Source organism: Acomys minous (assembly GCF_964271855.1).
Source record: "Acomys minous genome assembly, chromosome: 10".
NCBI lineage: Eukaryota > Metazoa > Chordata > Mammalia > Rodentia > Muridae > Acomys > Acomys minous.
In genome coordinates this window covers 72,377,265-72,398,404 of record NC_140491.1, presented here as the reverse complement: position 1 = coordinate 72,398,404, position 21,140 = coordinate 72,377,265, and the positions used below count along the sequence as shown (strand labels likewise).

Here is a 21,140-nt window from a genome sequence, read left to right as displayed (position 1 = left end):
CCCAGAGATCCTAGCCAGATGAGAGCAACACACCACCAGCTGTGGAGAGCACAGCCCAAGATTCCAGTGTCCCTTGAGTAAAGGGACGACCAGACGTGACTTCTGTACAGTTTGACATGGCTGGGCATATCAAGGGCTGGTGTATTGCTCCCCTGAAGACTCACTGTGGTCTCAGCATTGCGTACTCAAGCTTTTAGGAATTCAAATCAATATACAAAAGAGGGTGTTTATGACTTTTATTTCAGTATTTTAATATTGAATATGTGACAAGATTTAATGACCAAATTAGTCATTTACAATTTCAAAGATATCTAAATATAAAATTGCTAAAAATCCAAATACAGAGCAAGCTACAAATAATATTTCTTTTGGGGGAGATAGGAATGGAAGACATTAGAAAAAGGTGCTCCTGTCAGCTGAAGAGGCACTCACTCAGACGACCCCTCGGCAAAGAAACACAGCTGACTCTGAGATGCTGAGATGACGGTTTAAAAATGTTCTAAACACAGGTTGTAGGAGACATTAGCCTGTGGCCCTGGCCCAAGACAGTATGAAAGGACGCTGCCACAGGACAGGCCATGGTGAGGTCTGCAGAGGCATCTGGTGTGGCCAGAGGTGGTGTGGTGTCAGAGTGCTGGGTACCTTGCTCCCCTTCCCCCCCACCCCCAAGCCAGCACAGCAGCAGCAGTGTTCAGCTCTCACAGCAGGCACCGGTAAGAGGACAGGAGACAGACTTCAGGCCCAGTGAGGCAGGCTGACCACTTCACCCTTGCAGTGAGGCAGTGAGAGAGGCACTCTGGCTCTCAGTATCACCTGGAGACACTGTCACACCCATCTCTCAGGTCACGGGCGCTGACATGTTAGAAGGCCTTAGAAGAGGAAAAACACAGCCTCGGATGGACACACTCGTGTGCACGTGCCGGCTCTTCATTCCTAGCTTTAGTAAGATGCTGTTCTCAAGGCAAATGCACTCGTTTAGACAAATGGCACAGTTAAAAGTACTGTCGAAGCCCTAAACATTGCTTCTGAGAGCTCTAGCCACAGCCTTTGTAATCTGCCTGTTTTAAAGAAGATAATATAATCAATCCTCCGCCCCAAAGAATGGTCCATCATACCAACCGTGATAAAGAGTACACCTGTTTATTAAAAGGAAAAAAAAAAAAGTAATGTACACTTTTGTTCTTTGTTTGCTGTAAGAAATTTGATCAAGTTGCAAGGAGCTGTCTGGCATGGCTATGTACATCCTTGGTGGGACCGCCTGGCAGTGAGCATGGCTGGGCAGCACACGGCCCCTCCAGGAGATGCTCTGGCTCCTGGGCATTGCTACTGAAAGCCATTGCCAGGTTCCAGCCCAATGGCAGTGTCCCTGGACTGGATGGCACCCCCGCCTCCACAGCTTCCCCTAGAGCCCAGCAGCCTGGTGCTGAGTCCAGGCACTACAGGGTGCATGTGGACTGGGGCCCCGGGCCTTGCAGGCAGCCCGGGCGGTGGCAGCAGCCCGGGGCCAGCGTCACTGTTGCCCTGCTTTCTTCTCCTTCTGGAAGCTGAAACTTGTACGTCTGTTCAGTTTTCTTTGTTTTTGAGCAAAATAGTCAGCCCGGGCAGTGCTTGCTCGTGATTCCAGAATGTAGTTGACCTAGAAGGCAAGAAGACACGGCTGTCACCTGGCTAGGCAGCACTGGCTGGTCACCCAGGGCACAGCATGGGATGGAAGGGAGGCCTGCTGGGACTAGCTGCTTCTGACACTGCAGCCTGGCAAGCCTCGTTTCCCCATAGAGCCAGGAGCCAGTCCCTAGGCTGTGATCCTTGGTGTGGGCTACTTCCCAGAGTGCTTCACACTTCCAGCTTTGGCTATCACATGACAACCCTGGCTTCCACATCTGAAAGATGGAAAGTTGGGGCAACGCTCCCCTCAGACTTCCTCTAACGTCTGCTGTACCCCACTAGTCAGGGCCAGGTAAGAAAAGTGAGTCCGAGAGGACTGCAGAGGGTGAGGTCACTGGAAGTCAGGGCGGACTTCATTTGGAGTGTGCACCTTCAGACATGGCTTCCCTCATGGCTCTCTACCTTCTGCCTGACTCTCAGGGAAAACACAGTTCTTTCACTCTCGTACCTCCCAAAGTCCTGGCTGTAAGCTGTCTTGGGTAGGAGAAGGCAGCTAGAGGCACTGGGGTGGGGCAGCTGCAGACTAAGGCTCCAACAATATTCCTCAAACTTGCAACAGTGGGAGGTACAGGCAGGCGCAGGGGCACAGAAGGCCTGTCTCACTTGGCCATAGCTCTGCCAAGTAACCAGCTGAGAGCCATAAATCAGGATGTAAGCTGGCGAGGGTGATCTGAGACAGCATGGACAAGGTGTGGGGCAGGCGGGAGGCACTCTCAAGTCTGGGGAACACCATCTCTGGCTCAGCTGACCCAGTGTTTGCAGTGTATTTTTGGCACATTTAATTTGACAAAAGCATTTTAAAATGGTCCTTAACAAGCCAACTATTTCCTAAATTTATTATCTTCAGTACTTTGTGATAATCACATAGATAATTTTAATGCAAGATTAATGTAATAATCAAAAGATAAAAACGCCCTTTGGTCTGCCATTAGCTGGTTAATATGCTGTGGCTTAAAACGTGCCCGATTTTATGCACTATGGAGGGTTTTACTTTCGATGCACTTTACAGCTTAAGGCATAAAAATATAGGGAGTTTTCATGGTCAATAAAGCCACAGCCTCCATCACTCGATCACAGAAGAACCCAGTGTGAAGAGCCCAACAGTCCCTCTGAGATTCATCTTGGGGCGGCAGAATGAGGGGCTGAGCACTGTGTGATCCAGCATATGGGGCAGGTGGAGGGCAGGCCTGAGTGGGACAGGCCTCCACTGAGGCTCTGCCCATTCTGAGACTTTGGGCCTCCATCTCCTCATCTATAAAATGGGGACAGTTACGTCTATACTCTGTAGGGCAGTTGGGAGGGTTAGCTGAGATATGGAACATATCTCATGTAGCTGCCAGTCAGTCTCTACCGAGGGGTCCCTTCATCATCCTACAGAAAGCCTCCGTGATGGCTAAGCTGGCACTAGCCTTTGGCTCTTAATTTCTCCATTTAATTTTGGTCTAAACTCTCAATTTTAGCTCTCATCATGTTACTTGAGTCTGGGATGGACCCTGATTCCTAACAAATTTTGGAGCAGGGTTGGATGTAGCATGAAGGGAATGGTGGAAAAGCTGGTGTTCAACGCTTTAAACAAAGGTGGGACATGGCACTGAGCCTTTGGTCAGGACCGTGGTCATTAGCTGTGAGGCAGTCAGGTCAGGGATGAAGCCCTCTGAGGCACATGGTGACGTGATATTCTACAAACATCCTGATATGCATACAGACAGCTCAGGGGAGGAGGAAGGCCAGGATGAGGTGTTCAGAAAAGCATCTGCTTTGAGTGACTGTTCAGTCCTGTAAAATGACTTCTCTGCACTTGATCTTCCAGTCTCATACTGAAGTCATAAACCCGTGTTTCTGTCATCAATCTGCTGTTGTGAAAATTATTCTGATGTCAAACACGGGATTATAATTTTACTAGAACCCTTCTCAAGTCTTGAATATTTTAATGCTGGCTATAAAAATAAGTCCAGGCCCTGATGAGGTGGGGATTGGGATTTTTTTTTTTAACCCACTCTGCAAATACCTGGCACAAGCTCCTTGGATCATCTTGTGAGGCTCTGCCCAGTAACCCTTGGCATGCTGGGAGTCAGCAGTTCACAGAGTGGGCACTGTCCTCACCCTGATCCTCTGGGGCTCTGTTCAGTGTGGCCTATGAACTTCCCCATCTGCTTATGCCACTGTGTCTCATCCTTAACTGTCCTCCCAGAAGGATTTCTTAGGTGGCCATGGGGTGTTTGAACTACAGTAGTCATATAAAGCCAGGGCGTCTTGGGTACTGGCAGCACACATTCCAGAATCTGCCAAACCTATTGTTAAGTTCTGGTTCTGCCAACTTACCAGAATCACCATCTTGGCCAAGTTCCTTTTCCTCTGGGCATTTTGTTCATGTATAAATGGGAACTTTCAAGGGCGGCTCAGCTCCTGTCACTACCACCTGACTGCTCCCAAGAATGACCTGGGGGGCCGGTGCATCTCATCGCTTTACTTTACACTTGAGCAGCTCCTTGCAGGGGGCGGGGGCATGGCCACCGCACAGGTAGGGAAACTGAAGCCAAGAGGTCTAAGGTGACTGTCTGACTAGCCAGTGGCTTCCTTCTCATTTCTCAGCTCTGCCTCTCCCTTGTTCTAACTGTAGGACTTGCCTTGGGAAAGGGGCACTGCTTTGAAGGAGTCCTGTGAGGCTGTGCCAGCGACTGGTAGCCTGGGTGGCACCTGGTGCTTCAGAGAAGGGGCCAACCTCAGGCAATCTTGTGAGCCTCTGAATCAACAAGACCCATGAGGTGCCTCCTAGCCTAGCTGCAGTCTCTCAGTAGCCCAGCTTGCTGCCTGGCCCCTGCCTGGGCTGCTGTGAATCTGTCCGTTTACTCAGGGCAATGTCAGCAGCCTACCTTTACAAGCCCACACAGCAGTTCCTGGACTGTCAGTATCTTGGTGTAATTTCTATTTTGTTCTGACTCCCCTGACAAGGTAGAGAGCTCTCTAGGGAAAGAGAAGCAACTGCTGAGGCAGCTGGACTGCTAGCTCAGCACAGGGAAAGGTACCTGGTGAGTGTGCTGAGCCTTAGACCAGGCTAGCCCTAGCTGGCATGCTTCAAACATGTTGGAAAAATCACCTTGAGTGATTCAAAACTGTTGTCTCCTCAGCTGGCTCCTGAGCCTCATGGGACCCCTGACAGTGGCTGGGTAAGTAAATGGTGCATGAAAGGAAGAAAGCGTAGAGGAAGGGCCAGGCCTTTGGGGGCTGGAAGGAAGCTGAAGGGTCCTGCTGTGGCCCTTGTTGAGCTACTGCTGCAAGGCTGCTGTGGTCCTGGCCTGACACTAGTCCAGGGATTACCCCACCCTCCTACCCTGGCCAGAGGCCGCACTGAACTCACCTTGAGCACAATTTCACTGACTGTGGCTGCATCGGACTCAAAGTAGAGGTGCTTATAGTCATGACTGCTTAGATACGTGAGCTTAAATACCGCGTGACCTGGAGAGAGGAAAGGTCCTGGTGAGTCACCATGGAGGGTGGGGGCCCCCGAGTGTCCTTCCCGACCCAAACTTGAGCAAGAGCACGTGGAGGCTGGATGGCAGTGTTCCCTGGGGTGGCTGCGATGAAGACTCACAGTCCAGGTCCCTCCTGCACAGTGCTGCTTCTACAAGGTCAGTAGCAGGGCGCTGGCATCCCGAGAGCAGACGGCTGACTCACCCCAAATGATTACAAGTCACTGCACTTAAACTGAAATAAGAGAGCAACGGCAGCCGGCCTTGCCATAGTGCTGGTTCCTACTGGGGCATGGCCTGGTTTGCAGCCCTGCACCGGTGCTGCTCCTAAAGGCCATGGAAGTGGGTGGCAAGGGTGCCGCTGTGCAGACGGCAGCATGCCAGCATCTCACAATGCCAAAGACTTGGATTCCAAGTCGTCCCCACTCCCTTCTGTGAATGACTTCACTTCTTAGACTGCAGCTTGGTCCAGCCTCGTGACACCTCGTGCTCAGCCTGTGTTGCTGTCTGGCCTGTTCCACCATGACCGGCATAGAAAAGCCCTCTTGATGCCTCCATGATGTCCTTCCTGTGTGGCCTATCCACTGAACGTGGCTGTCGGAGCTGTTTCTTGTTTTGCCTGCCTGCAGCTATGCCTATAATCCTGTCTGTACTTGACGGGATACACATGCCAGACAGGTCCCCAATTCTAAATGTCAGTATGTGTGACCTTCACAAGGACAGGCTAAGAGGAGGCTCTTTGGGGTTCCTGGCCTCAGCCCTCCCCAGTTAATTTACATATGGCTAACCGTGAGAACTTCCAAACCCAGGGCCCTTCCAAGGTCGTCTTCTTCTTCTTCTTCTTTTTTTTTCTCCCAACTGTCTTGAAGCCAGTTTCCAATAATGTCAGCCAAAGGTGCCCTGAGGATAAGGTCCTGCTCATGCCTAGACTAAGAGCTCTGAATCCCCTAGTCCCCTAGCCCAAAGGCCCTCCCCTAGCCCAAAGGCCCTCCCCTAGCCCAAAGGCCCTCCTTCCTCTTAGCTTCACGAGGCCAACAAGCACCTATTAGGCCTCTGCATCCGCTGTCCTTTTAATTGAAGCTGCGGCTGGTCACGTTACTAATTAATAATATGTCACCCACATTACTGTAAGTTCCCCTCCTTCCCGGAGAAATCTTCTGGGGACTTTATTTACAGTAGCTAATTTTTCAGATCTCCAAAAATAAACTGATATATGTTGTACATTTGTGGCCAGAAAAGTTGAGCTGCTGGTATTTTATCCTGGAAACATCATTACAATATACTAATTGGGACTATAAATCCTATATTGAAAAAAAAACCCAGCTAATAATTTCTTTAAAAAAAAAAACCCACTTTCAGTCACTTGACAAATTAAGCTTGATTTAAAATTGTGGTTCTAAAATGTTAGAATTCTTGACTGGAAACTAATCATTTCATTAATGTATAAATTGCTTGTTTCTGATAGGGAAGTGAATTCTCAATGCTCTCTCTCGCTCCATGCTGGAGTCTTTCTTAGTGACGTCATCTTGTGGAAGAACAATGAGGAGACATTTGTTGGCCATGCTGTGACCAAGCAGAGCTATCTATGAAGGACACAGGGCTGTGAAGGACAAAAAGACATTCCCCTAGGAGTCCTTACTGTGGACACCTGGCCATGACACAGACACCATGGCCTGGAGCTAGAAAGAACCAGAAGGTTTAGAGAGGCCTGCAGACCTGAGGCTTCGGGGTTCACTGACCACTCTGAGAAGTGATCTCATGCACCGTCTACACCACCTGCTTCCACCTGTCACTGACAAACCCTCGAGATGTGCCTGGTGTGGTTTACTGAGAAGCTGATGCCATTTCCATCCTGCAGATTTGGCAGACACTTGGGAGTGCAGTACCATGGGACTTAGCAACTGTGGGCCCACAGAGGGGAAGCTTGGGGCTCATCTGCATAGAAGCTGGGTATAAAAACTAGGAGGGCCAGAGGACCACTGACCCCTGCATCCCCACACTCTGCTTTTTGCTTTTTGCTGTTCTTGGAGCATGTGTGTCCCTTGCCTATCCTCAGTTCTTGCTCCAGTGCCCAACTGAGGGTGAGAGGCAAGTGGGAACGATGCAGGGTCCACTTTCCTGTGCTTGCCTGCTTGCCTTCGGCAGTGAAAGGAGTCACCCCACTAAGGAGAACCACTAGAGATGCCTCTGACCATAGTGTTGTGTGTGCTTGAGAAATCCCAGACTTGAGCTTCCATTTGAAACTAGTGTAAGGCTGGTGGAGAGCCACAGCAGGCAGCCTGAGCCATGGGCACAGGCACAGCAGCCATATTTTTACCTATGTTGGACTACCGGACAAGGGGATGCTTTACCCCAAGCAATTTTGCCTCTGCTGGCTCAGATTCTACCAGAGGACAGGTTAGGGGAAGGGACAAGAAAATGGATGAGGACCAATGTCACATGTGTTAGGGGGGTCCTAGCTACAGGGTACTGCCATGGAAACATGGAGGTAGGGGGAAAGCCCTTAGGGGCAGTTTTATGGAGGACAAAGGATGCTGGGTAAGGAAGATAAAAGGGGCTGGCAAACTGGCTCTGAAGGAAGCCAGACCAGACAAAGTTCATGGTTGGTAGACAGGGACTGGCAATGCCTGGATGTACCAGCTAATGAGGCAGACAGTGGGTCTCAGACAGGGCAGTGACACACATAGATACACTGTACTTTGGGGTGCTTCCCTAGGGTTCCCCAGAGTCCAGGGGCAGAGAAAGCAGTTGCAGCAGTGACTGTACATTTGGCACTGAGCTGGACATAGGCAGAAAGGATGTTGACTTAAGAGAAGGCCATGGTGGACAGGCCTAGACACCAGTGAATGAACAGAGCTCACATTTGACAATGCCATCTAGTTCAAATCATGTGTGTATACCTTAAGCGTGACACATTAACTGACATGAATCTGTCAATGAAATGTGAGGGGCATACGCACTATGGTGAACTTTCACCAGCGGGGAACACAAAGAAATCACCGGCCTCAGAGCCTGGACTGAGGACTCTGCTCTCTCATTCCCTGTTGCCATGCATCGCACCTCAAGGCCCATCTTGAGCAAGGGAGGAAGTGGCACCAAATGACAGTGGGGCCCACAGGCATGGGTCTTAGGGACCAGTGGGCAGGGGACCCTTGAACATTCCAAGAAAATCACCAGTTTTCATAGAAAGGGGCAAGTCACAGGCACACTCTATCTCTGTAAAAATGTCAGCTGAGGGAAAACTATGCATGGGAACCTAACGTTCAGTTAGCTCACGTTGTCAAGTTCCATTTGGGAATTAGGTGCCCAGGAGATGGATGTGGGCTGCAATCTCCAGGAGCCCAGGAACCTGTGGTCTCATATTATCACACAGAGACACAGTCCTTGCTTGGAAGCACCTCTATGGAGAAGGGGCTCAGGGGGGGTGACTCTTACAACTCCATGGGAACAGTTACCTGGGTAACACATTCATTATTTGAAGGTGTTGTTTTTAGTTGGGCTTTCTCTGAGCCAATTTGCTTGTACATGGCCATAGGAATAAAAAGCAGCATAATGGGGTAAATGCGGCATCTAGGCATAGGTCACGCACTCAGGGGAGTCACTGAGACTATACATGTTCTGAATGTTGAAATGAAAATCTGCATATGTAAATGTGTCTTTATATTTACATATTCTAAAGAGTAAACCAGAGAAGATGGAATATAGCCATAAGAGGGCTAATTACAACCCAAATGTCAGAAGTAGAGACACTGAGCCTTTCTGTTGTAATCTGCCTTCTGGATTCTAGCTTCACCAAGACAAGGCTGCCAGGGGACAGCGACTCAGACCCTGCTGTGGGGGAGGTGCTGAGTGGGAGGGGGTCTCTGCTGACACGCCTGTCAGCACCCACAGGGTGACCCTGGCATCAGCCCAGTCATCTCTGCCTAAAATTCCTGGTGCTATACTTGCCAAGAACATCAAAATGAGTGGAAGTCTCTTTCATTTCTTTTCAATTACTAGAACTATAAAAACATTAGAAATTGCTCAAAATTCACAAGACAAAGGAAAACCCTTCACACTTCACCACCTACCTCAGGAACAGCACTGACACCCATGTAGTTTTTCTGGTTGGTTTGTTGTTTTTCTGAGCAGGGTTCTCTGTGTAGCCCTGGCTGTCCTGGAACTCACTCTGTAGGCCTGGCTCCAGGCTGGCCTTCATCTCAGAGAGCTGCCTGCTTTGTCTCCCAAGTGTTGGGATTACAGGCTTGTGTCACCACTGCCTGGCTAGTTGAAGGTTTTTGTTGCTGATACACACACACACACACACACACACACACACACACACACACTTATTATATATACAGGGTTCTGACTGCATGTACCCCTGCAGGCCGGAAGAGGGCACCAGATCTCATTGTAGATGGTTGTGAGCCACCATGTGGTTGCTGGGAATTGAACTCAGGACCTCTGGAAGAACAGCCAGTGTTCTTAACCTCTGAGCAATCTCTCCAGCCCCCTTATTTTTTATTTTATTTTATTTGGTTTCTTTTTTGGGGAGGGGAGAGGATGGTTTCTCTGTGTAGCCCTGGCTGTTCTAGATTTACCTTATAGACCAGGCTGTCCTCAAGCTCACAGAGATTTGCCTGCTTCTGCCTCCCAAGTGCTGGGATTAAAGGTGTGTGCCACCATACCCAGCTCTATTCTGTATTTTCTGTAAGGGTTCCTCTGCAATGGGCATCCTGGGTGTTGTGCACAAAGCAGCAGCAAACATGGGTGTGCAGGTTTCTTGGGGGTATGCTGGCACAGAATTCTCTGTGTGTATGTTGACCTGGCCTGGGTTTGTAGCATCACAGAATTTGGAAAATACTGGTTCCCTGTGTGGTGCAGACTCCCAATGTTGAGGCACGTCTTTATACAGCATTACAGTCATGTTTTAGCACCACCAACTACATTAGAAGAGTTCCCAGAGATAGATACATGTTTTCAAAAGTTATAGTTTTGATCTGAGGCAGTTTGACTTACATTACTGGGATACAGCACAGCTGCTTCTTTCTACCTGAACTAGCAGGTTCACTTACTTTGCTTTTGGAAAATGGCTGACAAAGGCTCAGGTTTGGAGAATCAGTTTATTAGGTGTTTCTTTAAGTAAAAATGGTATCCCACTGTCGGGAGTGGTGGCAGAGATGGGTAGATCTTTGTGAGTTCGAGGCCAGCCTGATCTACAGAGCAAGTTCCAGAACAGCCAGGACTATTAAACAGAGAAGCCATGACTCAAAACGAAACAAAACAAAACAAAACAAAACAAAACACCCCAAAATGGCCAGTTCAGCTAGCACCTAAACAGGGGGACAAGTGCTTTTCCTTGGGGCAGGTGCGCTATTCACAGGCACAATGGCTGTCTGCATGGCCTTCAGGACAGGAACTAAGAACCGTGGTCAGGTGCAACACTAGCCTAGAGAGTGTAAGGTTCTGTGCTAAATCCCTAGCAACACAAAAAGAATCAACAACCAAACAAGTAACGGTTCACGAGGCCTCCGAACGATTCTCCTCATGTCTATACTTTCAATACATATTACATACAGGACAGCTCAATAGCGGAGCATGGCTGGAACTTTGCTCTTGGCTTCCTGAGAAGCACAGAAGCAGGAATCACATTCAGTATCTACAAATGTCCCTCCAGAGTGGCCTGCCTGGGACAGCTTGAGCTCATGGCCTCTGGAGGCTCATCACCAGTGGCAAACCTCCTTCTAACACAGCTTGCTAGATACTGTGCAAAACGCTTCTTTCTACTGTAAGCACTAAAATCCCTTATCATGTACCTTTTCCCCAGTAAGAGGAAAGGAAACCTTTAAAAAGATGTGTGCGCACGCATGCACCTGTCCATTCTTGATGTGGAGGCCAGAGGGCACCAGGTCTCTGTCTTACTCCCTTGAAACAGTGCCTCTCAATGAATCTGGAGCTAGGCTGGCTGCCAGCAAGCCTAACAGAACCGACTCCACCTCCCACAGGGCTGGTACAGGTGGACACGCAGTCATACACTCTTACACACTAAGCCCTTCCCTCGCCCAGAAATGACTATTTCATCATGTTCGTATGTAGAAGTGCCGAGTAGCATGATTTTCTCAAGACTATACAAGGCTCTATGCCTTGCCACAAAACTGTTTCATACTCTGTGCTTACTCTTGCTTCTTTGGCCCCACCCCTCCCTTGGACTCCTCATGGAGTCTGGCGTAGTGCCCAATTCACTATGCAATTAAAGATGGCAACGAATTCCTGTTTCTCCTGTATCCAGTGCTGGCCTTGGCACTTGAGCTACCACACTGGGCTTACTTTTTGCCTTCCTCCACTTTCAGATTTGATTTGATTTTGTGATCAACTCTTGACAGCTAGCCCCAAGTCCACACCCTTATTATTTAACTAGTTACTACCTCTTCTATTCTAACTTCCTGAACTTAACAAGCTTTGGAGGAATGTCCAGGAAATCAAGCAGAATTGAAATGTGTTAGAAAAGAACTCGGTAGAGCTGTTGTTCTCAGCCTTCCTCATGCTGCGGATCTTTAATACAGTTCCTCATGTTGTGATCTTAGCCATGTTATTTTTGCTGTAACTTTATCACTGTAATTTTGCTACTGTTAAGAGTCATACTGTGCTTAGTGTGGTGTCACACACCTTTAATCCCAGCACTGAGGAGGCAGAGGCAGGTGGATCTCTGGGAGTTTGAAGCCAGCCTGGTCTACAGAGTGAGTCCAGATCAGCAAGGGCTGTTACACAGAAACCTGTCTCCACAAAACAAAAGAAAAAGTCATGATGTAATTGTTTTTGATGATAGAGGTTTGTCAAAGGGCCACAGCCCATAGGTTGAGAACCACTGGGTCACAGTTAGGGCTAGACTTTCATGGGAAGGGACAGACACCTTAGTGCCTTGGCTATGTCAGTAGCAAAGGCAGGACACAACCTTTGCTCATATTTCTGTGTAGCCCCAGGCCACTCACCTCCAGAATGGAAATGTTTGTCTGCTAGTTTGTCACAAGATGAAGTCCAACAAACCCAGGGCTCTATAATGCGTGTAGATGCAACCCAGAGTTGCTGCCAAGTTAGGTGACACATGGGAAGCTCAGAGCACTGCCTGATGGATGAAGGAGTCTCTTTGTCTACTTACTTTCATCTTTTGAGACAAATAAACTTTTTATATAAAGAGCCAGAGGGCAGATATTTCAGGTTTTGTGGCAAAATTAAAAATATATTATAGATATACCAGAACACAGAAAAACGTTTCACCTTTTCCCCACAAAATTCAATATATATTAGTGGAATATATCTGGCTGACTTCTGAGGGGATATAGCAAGAAAGGATGAAGGTTTTCCCCTTGGGGAGATAATTCACCCAACTACCATTTAAATTAGTGTTCCTCATCATTAACTCACACCATCACCCTAAGAACCATGTTTATCTCAGGCCGCTGAAGACAGGTGGCGGGCTGGGCTCGGCCTGTGCCCCCTCCCCTTCAAGGCCTTGCTCCCGTCCCTCTACTCGGTTCATTGGATTCAGGTGTCATCCATGGGCAGCAGCTTGAGGGCTTCTCTGTGGAGCTGAATTCTATCTGCAGTTTTCCTCCCCAGCCCTCAACACTTCTTCGTGGTGGTTTGGTGGTGACAAAGTCTTCACTTTCTTACGGTCTGGAATGTCTATCAAACCCTCATCTGAGGACCATTTGGGAGAATCCAGACTTCAGTGAGTAGAGCTGCCGCTTCATTGTCTGCTGGCGGGAAGTCGGTCATCATTCCTATCCTGCTTCTGCGATGTGCACAGCTGCTTTCTTCAGCTGCTTTTCGAATTTTCCTCTTTATCACTGGGTCTCAGCAATTTGATTGTGATGTGATGTGACTTGATGTGGTTTTCTTTATATTTACCCTGGTAAGCCATTGCTGGGCTTCTAAGGTTCGTGGTGGATTTTTTTTTTTTTTTTTTTTTTTTGGTGGTTGATATTTTAAATGAGGTCCTGAGCAGTGTTTTGTTCCCTGAGAGTGCAGCTACAGAGCTGTCAGGTATGATGGGAGCTGCTGGCCTCTGCTCTCACCACTGGCTTTAGTCTGCACAGTTCCCATTGCTGTCTTACAGCTCACTCACTGTGGGAGGCGGACTATGAACTGGCCCCTGATGATGCCATCTCCTGATTCTCATGGCTTTATGTAGCCCCTTGCTGTTTATGGGATGGCCTTGTGGTTTGATTCTAATAACCAGTAATAGGAAATACTGTAGGGATGGCATTCTGAGTTAGGGCATATGAAGCTAGGGCTCCTTGCTAGCATTCCCTTTGATGGTCATCTAGTTTCTCTATTGTGATGGTTATGTGACAAAGAACTAAAAGCATTTTCCAAGACTTGAATTCTAGCCAGAGACTAGTGAATGTGAAAGCAGATTCTATGACATCTTTTCTTCCTTCTCCTCCATACCCTTTTCCCTCCTCTTTCCTCACCGCCACCCCCCATTATGAACAGGATCTTACAGTGTAGCCCAAGGTGGTCTCAACTTGAGCTCGTGAGTGCTGACATCATAGGCAGGTAATACCACACTTTGTACCTGGCTGACACCTTGACTGTAGCCTCAAAGAGGCCCTGAGCAAGAAGACCAAGCCAAGCTATGCTAGATTCCCCACCCACCAACCTATAAAATAGTAAATACAGTTGCTGCTTTAAGCCACTAAAGTTTAATTTGTTATGTGGTAATAGAGAACCCACACACCAATGCTTTCTTATCTCCTTTATTTCTTCCATTAATGAACGTTTTGACTGAAGAATTGTTATTCAGCTCTGAAATTTTCATTTTGTTCTTTCCCTTATTTACATTTTTTCTCTTTTGGGAGTGTAGATTTATCTTCATTTTAAGTTTTTGATTGTATTTTTAAAAACACTCATCTTATTTTAAATTATGGGTGTGTGTGTATCTGTGTGTGGGTTTGTGCACGTGAGTGCAGGTGTCTGTGGAGGTCGGAGGCAGCACATCCATGGGACTGGAGTTCCAGGAGGTTATTCACTTCCTGACATGGGTGCTGGGAAGTGAGCTCAGAGCCTGCAAGGGCAGCAAGCTCTTAACTGCTGAGTCACCTCTCCAGCCCCTATGGACATATTTTAAATAGCTGTTCTGAAGCATGCCCATCTGCTAATTCAGCCATACCTGCCATTTCTGGCTTTATTTTCATTGACCGATTTTCTTCCTGCTACAGTAGACATTTCCTGCTTCTACGCTTGTCTTCTCAGATAGGTGTAGCCCAGACTAGCCCCAAACTTGCTTTCCTTCTGCTCAGCCTCCTGCGTTCTAGGACTATAGGCTGGCGCCACCATGCCCAGCTCTGTGCATCTGAACTTCCAGCTGAACTCTGGATACTGCAGACGAAGTTCTGCTGTGAGCACCATGCTTCAGAGCTTACTGGTCTCTGTTCAGGTGGTGGCTGACATAGTTGTACATCAGTTTGATCCTTTCAAAGTACCTTTCCTAAAATGTTTTTTTCCCCCTGAGCTGAGGCTTAAACCCCGGGTCTTGTATGTGTGATGGGTGTTTCCCTCACTTCTACTGCTGTAAAGAGATTCCATAACCAAAGCAACTCCTGTCAAAGAAAGCGTTCAATTCAAGGCTTGCTCACAGTTTCAGAGACTTTCTCCATTATCATCATGGAAGGGAGCATGGTGGACACAGACAGACATGGTGCTGGAGAAGTAGCTCAGAGTTCTATATCCTGACCTGCAGGACGCAGGAAGAGGGAGAATTGGGCCTGGCTTGTGCTTTTGAACTCTCAAGGCCCACCTCCTGTGACACACTTCCTCCAACAAGCGATTCTCTGATGACTCAGCAGTCAAATACACGAGCTTATGAGAACCATTCTCACGCTAACATTAAACTCTGTCCCCAAAAGGTTCCTTTTCAAGCTTTGTTTTTTGAGCTTTACTTGGTAGGGCAGCATTCTCTCTAGGGCAAGGGACCCCATTCCCAAGTCCTAGCCTTTCCAGAGCCATCACTGAGTGCCCTGCATGTGCCACCATTTACTGGCAGGTGACAGCCCAGACAGACAGAGCGCTTCCCCAAGGTGGTGCCTCCAGCCCTTCTCCTGCAAGGACTAGCTGCAACAGCCCCTCCAGCTCTTAGGTCTTCCCAGGAAGCCTCACTGCATTCACCCTGCTCTCAGGGACCAGGGGCTGCTGTTTCCTAGTATCTCTCACAGGAGTTTAAAACATCCTGTCCAGTTTTCCAGTCATTTATGGTAAAAACTAATTTGCCAGCTTATCTTCAATATTGCACACAGGAATATCAGAGGCAATATGTTTTGTTTTAATGCAGGTACAGCTACTTGTTCCATGTCTATAAAGGACAACTTATAATCTAAATATTTCATATATGGTGTTTTGATTTTATGGAATTACGTATTTATTTATGGAATTTAGTATTATGGACTGGGCATTATCCATGACTGAGGCATATAATCCCAGTACTCAGAACAAGCAGGAAGACTCCCTTGAGTTCAAGGTGGCCTGAGCTACACAGTGAGTTCTAGGCCAGCCTGGCCCCCAGAGCAAGTGAGATTCAAAAGGTGGGGTGTGGTGGCACATACATGCCTTTGATCCACTGCTCAGCAGGCAGAAGCAGGCAGATTTCTGAGTTTGAGGCATGGGTTAAATGAGGGATTAAGAGTTAGACAAATCTCCTGACAAGCAGACTGATGGTAGGTAATAAAGATGCTGAACTTCCAAGACTGGCTGGCTTTCCCTCACCCTGCCCCCACCCCCGACCCAAGACAAAAAGCCTGACAGCTTAAAGCAAGAGGCTAGTGGGCCTTTCCTGCCAGTAGGCCTCGTGCTGATGGACTGGCTCAAAAAGTTCCAAGATCAGGACATGTCTGCACACAGTTGTGGGCCAATCAGCCATCCAGTCTTCCTTCAAACAGAGTAAGGCTGAGTTAGGGAAGGAAAACCCTTCAAGGACTTAAAACCACCCAGCCCTCAAGGAGAGGCCCAGCTTCTGGTCTTCAGAGCTGTTCTCCTTGTGCCTCGTGTGCATGTTTCCTCACTTCTAATCAAAGCCTCTCCTTACCAGCTGATTCTGCCGGCTGTGTCTGAGATTTCCTCTGCTGCTACCTGTTGTACTGGAGATTTTCCCTGTCTTTTATTTCTTTAACAGGTAGAGAAAACAGGCCTGATCAAGACCCTCAGACAGTAACATACATACATACATACATACAGAGCTCCCGGGACAACCAACCTACACATGAGACCCTGTCTCAAAAACAGCAAGATATAAACCACAACAAAACAAGACAGAACACAAAAACAAACAGAAGACCTGCCCCAAACTTAAAATAAAGAAAACACAGTCAGGAGCTTGGTAGAAGCAGAAGAAAGCAGACTGACCAGTATATTTCTTTTTCACAGCATCAGTCCCTGCTCTACCCTGCCTTATTATTTCGTCTTGTGTTAATAATCAAGAAAGGATGAGTTTGAGGAGAACAATAATAAAAAATGTAGGAAATGCAAATGTATGCAAATTTCCTATTCTACCTTGATAACTGATTTGTTATGAAGTGCCCATAAAACCCGAGTCAACCACCCAGTGAAAGCTCAGACACTAGAAGGTGGCTTCTCCATGACAGTGTGCCCACTCCTAAGAAACAGCAGCACCAGCTAGTGCACTCTTACTTCCTTCTGGTGCAGTGCAAGTGAGGACTGTGTGAAAGCCGACTGCCTCGGCAGCACCCATCCTCACAACACAGACATCACGCTGCCCTGTGGGCCGCCTCTGCAATCACTGGTGTCTTTCTCACCAACCAGCTTGGCTCTTAGGACAACCTCTTGCCTTCTGCCTTTACCCCTCTAAAGGCCAGGCAGTACAGAAACAAGCATGTGGCCCCACTTAACCACACACCAAGGTTCAACAGCAGTGGCTGCTTTAGATCCCTTGTTAACACAACCTTCACGGTTCCCATGTTTCCAAGGCCCTTTGCAGAAGACGCACAACTGCACAACTGCTCCTGGCTGATTCTGAAGTGGTGAACTGTGACTACAGTGGGGGCCAAGGGCTTCTGGGAGATGCAGGTAGGAGCATAATGGTGCCAGTCAGCTGTCAGCCCACAGCAGAGGGCAGTGGATGGGACACATGTTGAGAAGCTGAGCTCTCAGGGCCTGTCCAATGTCTGCTGGCTCCCAAGAACTGCTCCAAAATGTGGCGATGGCTGTTTAAAAGCATTACAGTTTAGGTTGCAGGTTACTAAATTGGTCAGAGAGCCTAAGGCCTGGAGGTGGCCACTGACCACACAAAGTCCCATGCCCACAGCTTTTTTCCACCTTTATCCTGAGCCACATTGAGTCTTTCTCTCCCACACTCTTGGAGAAATTGAGGCAGTCCCCCAGTTGCTTAAGCCCATCTTCCTGGGTTCCCTGGTTTGGGAAGGAGATGGTAAATAAATCCAGGCGCACTCAGCAGCACTCTGCAGGCGCTCGCCTCCTTCACTGAACGTGCACCTCATCAATCACACTATTGTCTGCTTGAAAGGCGAGCCTTGTAAATGTCATATCCACTCAGGCCCAAGGAGAGGCGCATCCAAATGCAGCAAGGAGTTTTAATTGGATAGTGTAATTAAACTAAAAAACCCCAGCAGACTCTCTCTGACAGGCTAGATGAAGACCCCTTTTAATAGGGCTGGGGAACATATCTGTTAAGAGGACAGGCACCCTGCTTCTGACTGTGCTCCGGAGCACTCTTAGGAAAAGGCAATCCAATAACTGGGGCATTTAATTCAGGAGAGTCCGTTGTTCTGCCATCAGATGGTACTTGCCGTATTTGAGCTAGAACTTACTTAGGAAGTGAGTCCATGTCAGAGACACAAAACAAAACAACAACAACAAAAACAGCACAACACTGTTGGACTCCTAACATGTGAGGCCAGAGGTAGGCTGTGGGCCACTAGGGCATAAACACAGGTGTCTTGCCCGGCAGCACGGCCATGGACACCACCCACCTCACCCATTTCTCTGACACACGTCACAGGAGCACCTACAGAATGACAAGCACCCCAGGTACCTGCTCCTTCAGGAGCTGAGCTAGGTGCCTGTCATGTTGGAGAAGTGTGGACATGTGTGGTCTCGGCTGGAGCTGTCCTGTCAGACAGGGAGAAAAGTGAGTGGGTGCTCAGCAGCTTTGCTGCCTGGGCTGGGCCACGACAAGTGACTTTAGTTTTAAAAAATCTGATCCCTCTGTCACCTGTCCTGCTTGGCTTTACTGGGAAAGGGGCAGGGGATGCCACACAATCAGAAATGAGACCCTGCATATGACAGTCAGTGAGGACACAAGAAGATAGGTGTCTCAAAGGTAACCCACGCCGATTACTTTCAGATGGAATGCCAGGGTCTGAGAAGGTCAGAGAGCCGAGTGCTGTATCTACAGAGTGCCTCTGAACTAGGGCTGTGGCGGGCTCAGAGGTGGGGTTTCAGAGCTCCCTCCAGAGCAGTCTAAAGCCAGCCAGTTGCTTCACTTTTTTTTACACCGACCTCAAAGCCAGGGGCCCGCGTGCTTAGGTGGATTCTTCTGTTCTGAGGATGGTGATGGCTTTGCTCCATCGCTGCTTTTACTCCTCATGAAGTCTGCCCGGAGCTCTGTCTGCAAACCTTTGAATGTTCCTAATACTGGTCTTTCTCTTTAGGTTGATAAACCCATTAAGATCATGCAAGTGAACACATGTAATCTGTGAAAACTGGATACTGAATAAAGCATCAAATACTTTTAGGTTTAAATGAGAACTACATAAAAAGCATTTCAGCCATCAATTTGGCTATCACTTCTAGCCAGTATGAATTCTGCTGGAAAAGCTATTTTCGTGCAGATGTGGAATTCAATGGGAAAGACTGACTCGTGTACCAACATCAATCAAAATGTCGACTTCCCTGGCAGCTCTCAACAGTAAGGCAGGTTCAAAGGTCACAGGATAAAGAAAAAGCCAAGCTCTGGTTCAGCTCTAATATCTCCTCGGTAGAAGTCTTGCAAAAGTACCCCTTCTGCATTAGCCTGGCTTTCATTAATCTTCTTGCCATCTTCTTTAACTAGTCATGCAGAACCGCTCGATAGCAAGGCGTATAATGGGGAAGGCCCTGTGCCTATTACCGCGTTAACATTCTCTTAAGCCCAGTGCAACAATGGAACGGGAGGCAGAGGAGAGCAGGATGCAGGGTGAGGCTCGGCAATTCAATCACAGCCTGGCTTACCTATGTACTCTGACCCACAAGACACAAGGGGCCTTTGTGTCTAACTGGCTTGGCCATTAAGGCCGCTCAAGATCACAACAAAGCTAATCTTTTCCATTTAAGCTAAATCAATGTGGACAAATCATTATTCAGTAGCTTTAATTTAATTAGTAAATTAAATACACTACTTTACAGATCTTGTCAAGTACTTATGAAAAGAAAGATTCATTTAAATGAGAGGTCACCAATAAGCCTAGCTCATTTAGCTCCTGGCCTTAAGTGAATCTCGAGTCTGATATCCAGGGGGTTCTACTTCCTAGAGTCATGGCTGTGGTTAACTCCTAACCCTAGACATTTCCTATTTTGGGTCCAAACAGTTCTGAACAAAAAGCAAAGCATAACAAAACACCTCCCACCAATATAACCACAGCAGCAGCAGAATCTGATTTTCTTTAAATTATGCTATTGTAGGAAACGTAATCAGGTTACCTCCATTCTGCTGCTTCCTTAAGATTGTGTGTATCTCTACTTAATTGAGACACAGAGCGCTTCTCAGCTATAAAGATGACAGCTACTTTATTAAGGTCTAAATCTGATTTCTTAATGATGACTGCTTCCTTTAAGAACCCGGAACCTATGTAAGCTTCTCTTGACGAGGCCAGACCTGCTGTGATGGACACACAGCCTGCACAAGAGCTTTCCTTGGCACAGAAAGGCCCTGGTTCTGTTCAGCACTAAAACAGAATCTGGTACTTTTTAAGAAGTCAACCATCCATAGCCCATGTCTAGCCGGGATCTGCTAAGAGACATTAAAATTCACTTAACAACAAAAAAAGATGTGTGTTGGAACCCTTCAAAATTGCAAAAGAAACTCTAAAGAGTTGCAAGCCAGACTAAAAGAACACTGATTTGAATAAAGACAGGGCTTTCCCTCCCCTTAAATTAAGAGGGAACTTATTCTTAATTTTCATGGCTCCCATGAAGATTTTCTGAATTCTGCTAAGAGTCTGTATTTATCCATGCAGTTTTATTTTTAAAGGTTGTATCTATTTAGTCATTAAGTTCCAGGTCCTTAAACACTCACAGGGACAGAGTGATAAATCTTCTCTCTACACACTGGCCTAAGAGGGAGAAGCCGGGTGCAGGAGCGCACCGAGCTGGAGCTGTGCTGGAGCCTCGCCGAGCTGATCTCACAGTCTAATTTCGAGTTTCACCTGTACTAACGCTCATCACTTTGCCACGTCAGCTCTTCACACGCTTCTGGAGTGTGGCATCAATTAAACCTGAGTTGTGTTTCTCATGACGACCAAATGAATGGTATGACAGCGGCTTTCTTCAGAAGCCCTGCAAAATGGCCACATTCGAAGGGTTTAAAACATTTCTCTTCTGTTCAAAATCCTGACAAACATGTCTCAAGCAAGAGTGCAGGGACAGCTTCATTACGCTCCCACACTTACCGCCTTTTGTGAGGCGGGCTGCTTAGTAACACGTCTGCTGTTTCCACAACTAAATTACTCCAGTTGGTCACACGTTCCAGTCTTTGGGAGACACTTGTGTTATGAGAGATAAAAACATGAAAGAGAATATATTGCAGAAATCAAAACCTTATCTACTTCTAGACTCCTTCCCTTTGCCATAATTCATTCAAGAAGCCCTAAGAATAATTTTTGATGTAAACTCAGCTACAAACATACATCACTATGCTGATAAAAATCACAGGCTAAACTTATGAAATATAGTGACTTTCATTTCTTTAGTGCTGCTAAAATAACTTTTTTTCTAAGGTTCAACAGACATAAAAGA

The 21,140-nt window shown here is 47.5% G+C and overlaps 1 protein-coding gene across 6 annotated transcripts in view; it reads right to left on the bottom strand.

The window, feature by feature from the left end:
* Nucleotides 1-222: 222 nt before the first annotated feature.
* The window catches only part of MAPKAP1 (MAPK associated protein 1), a 215,513-nt gene continuing 194,595 nt past the window's right edge, over nt 223-21,140 (bottom strand). For all 6 annotated transcript variants that reach the window (XM_084799625.1, XM_084799623.1, XM_084799628.1 and 3 more), the window contains 2 exons: nt 5,024-5,121; nt 223-1,636 (listed from right to left, as the gene is read on the bottom strand). In XM_084799625.1, the coding sequence (XP_084655751.1) occupies nt 1,511-1,636; nt 5,024-5,121 (224 nt within the window). In that variant the 3' untranslated portion in view covers nt 223-1,510. The remainder of the gene's footprint in view (nt 1,637-5,023; nt 5,122-21,140) is intronic.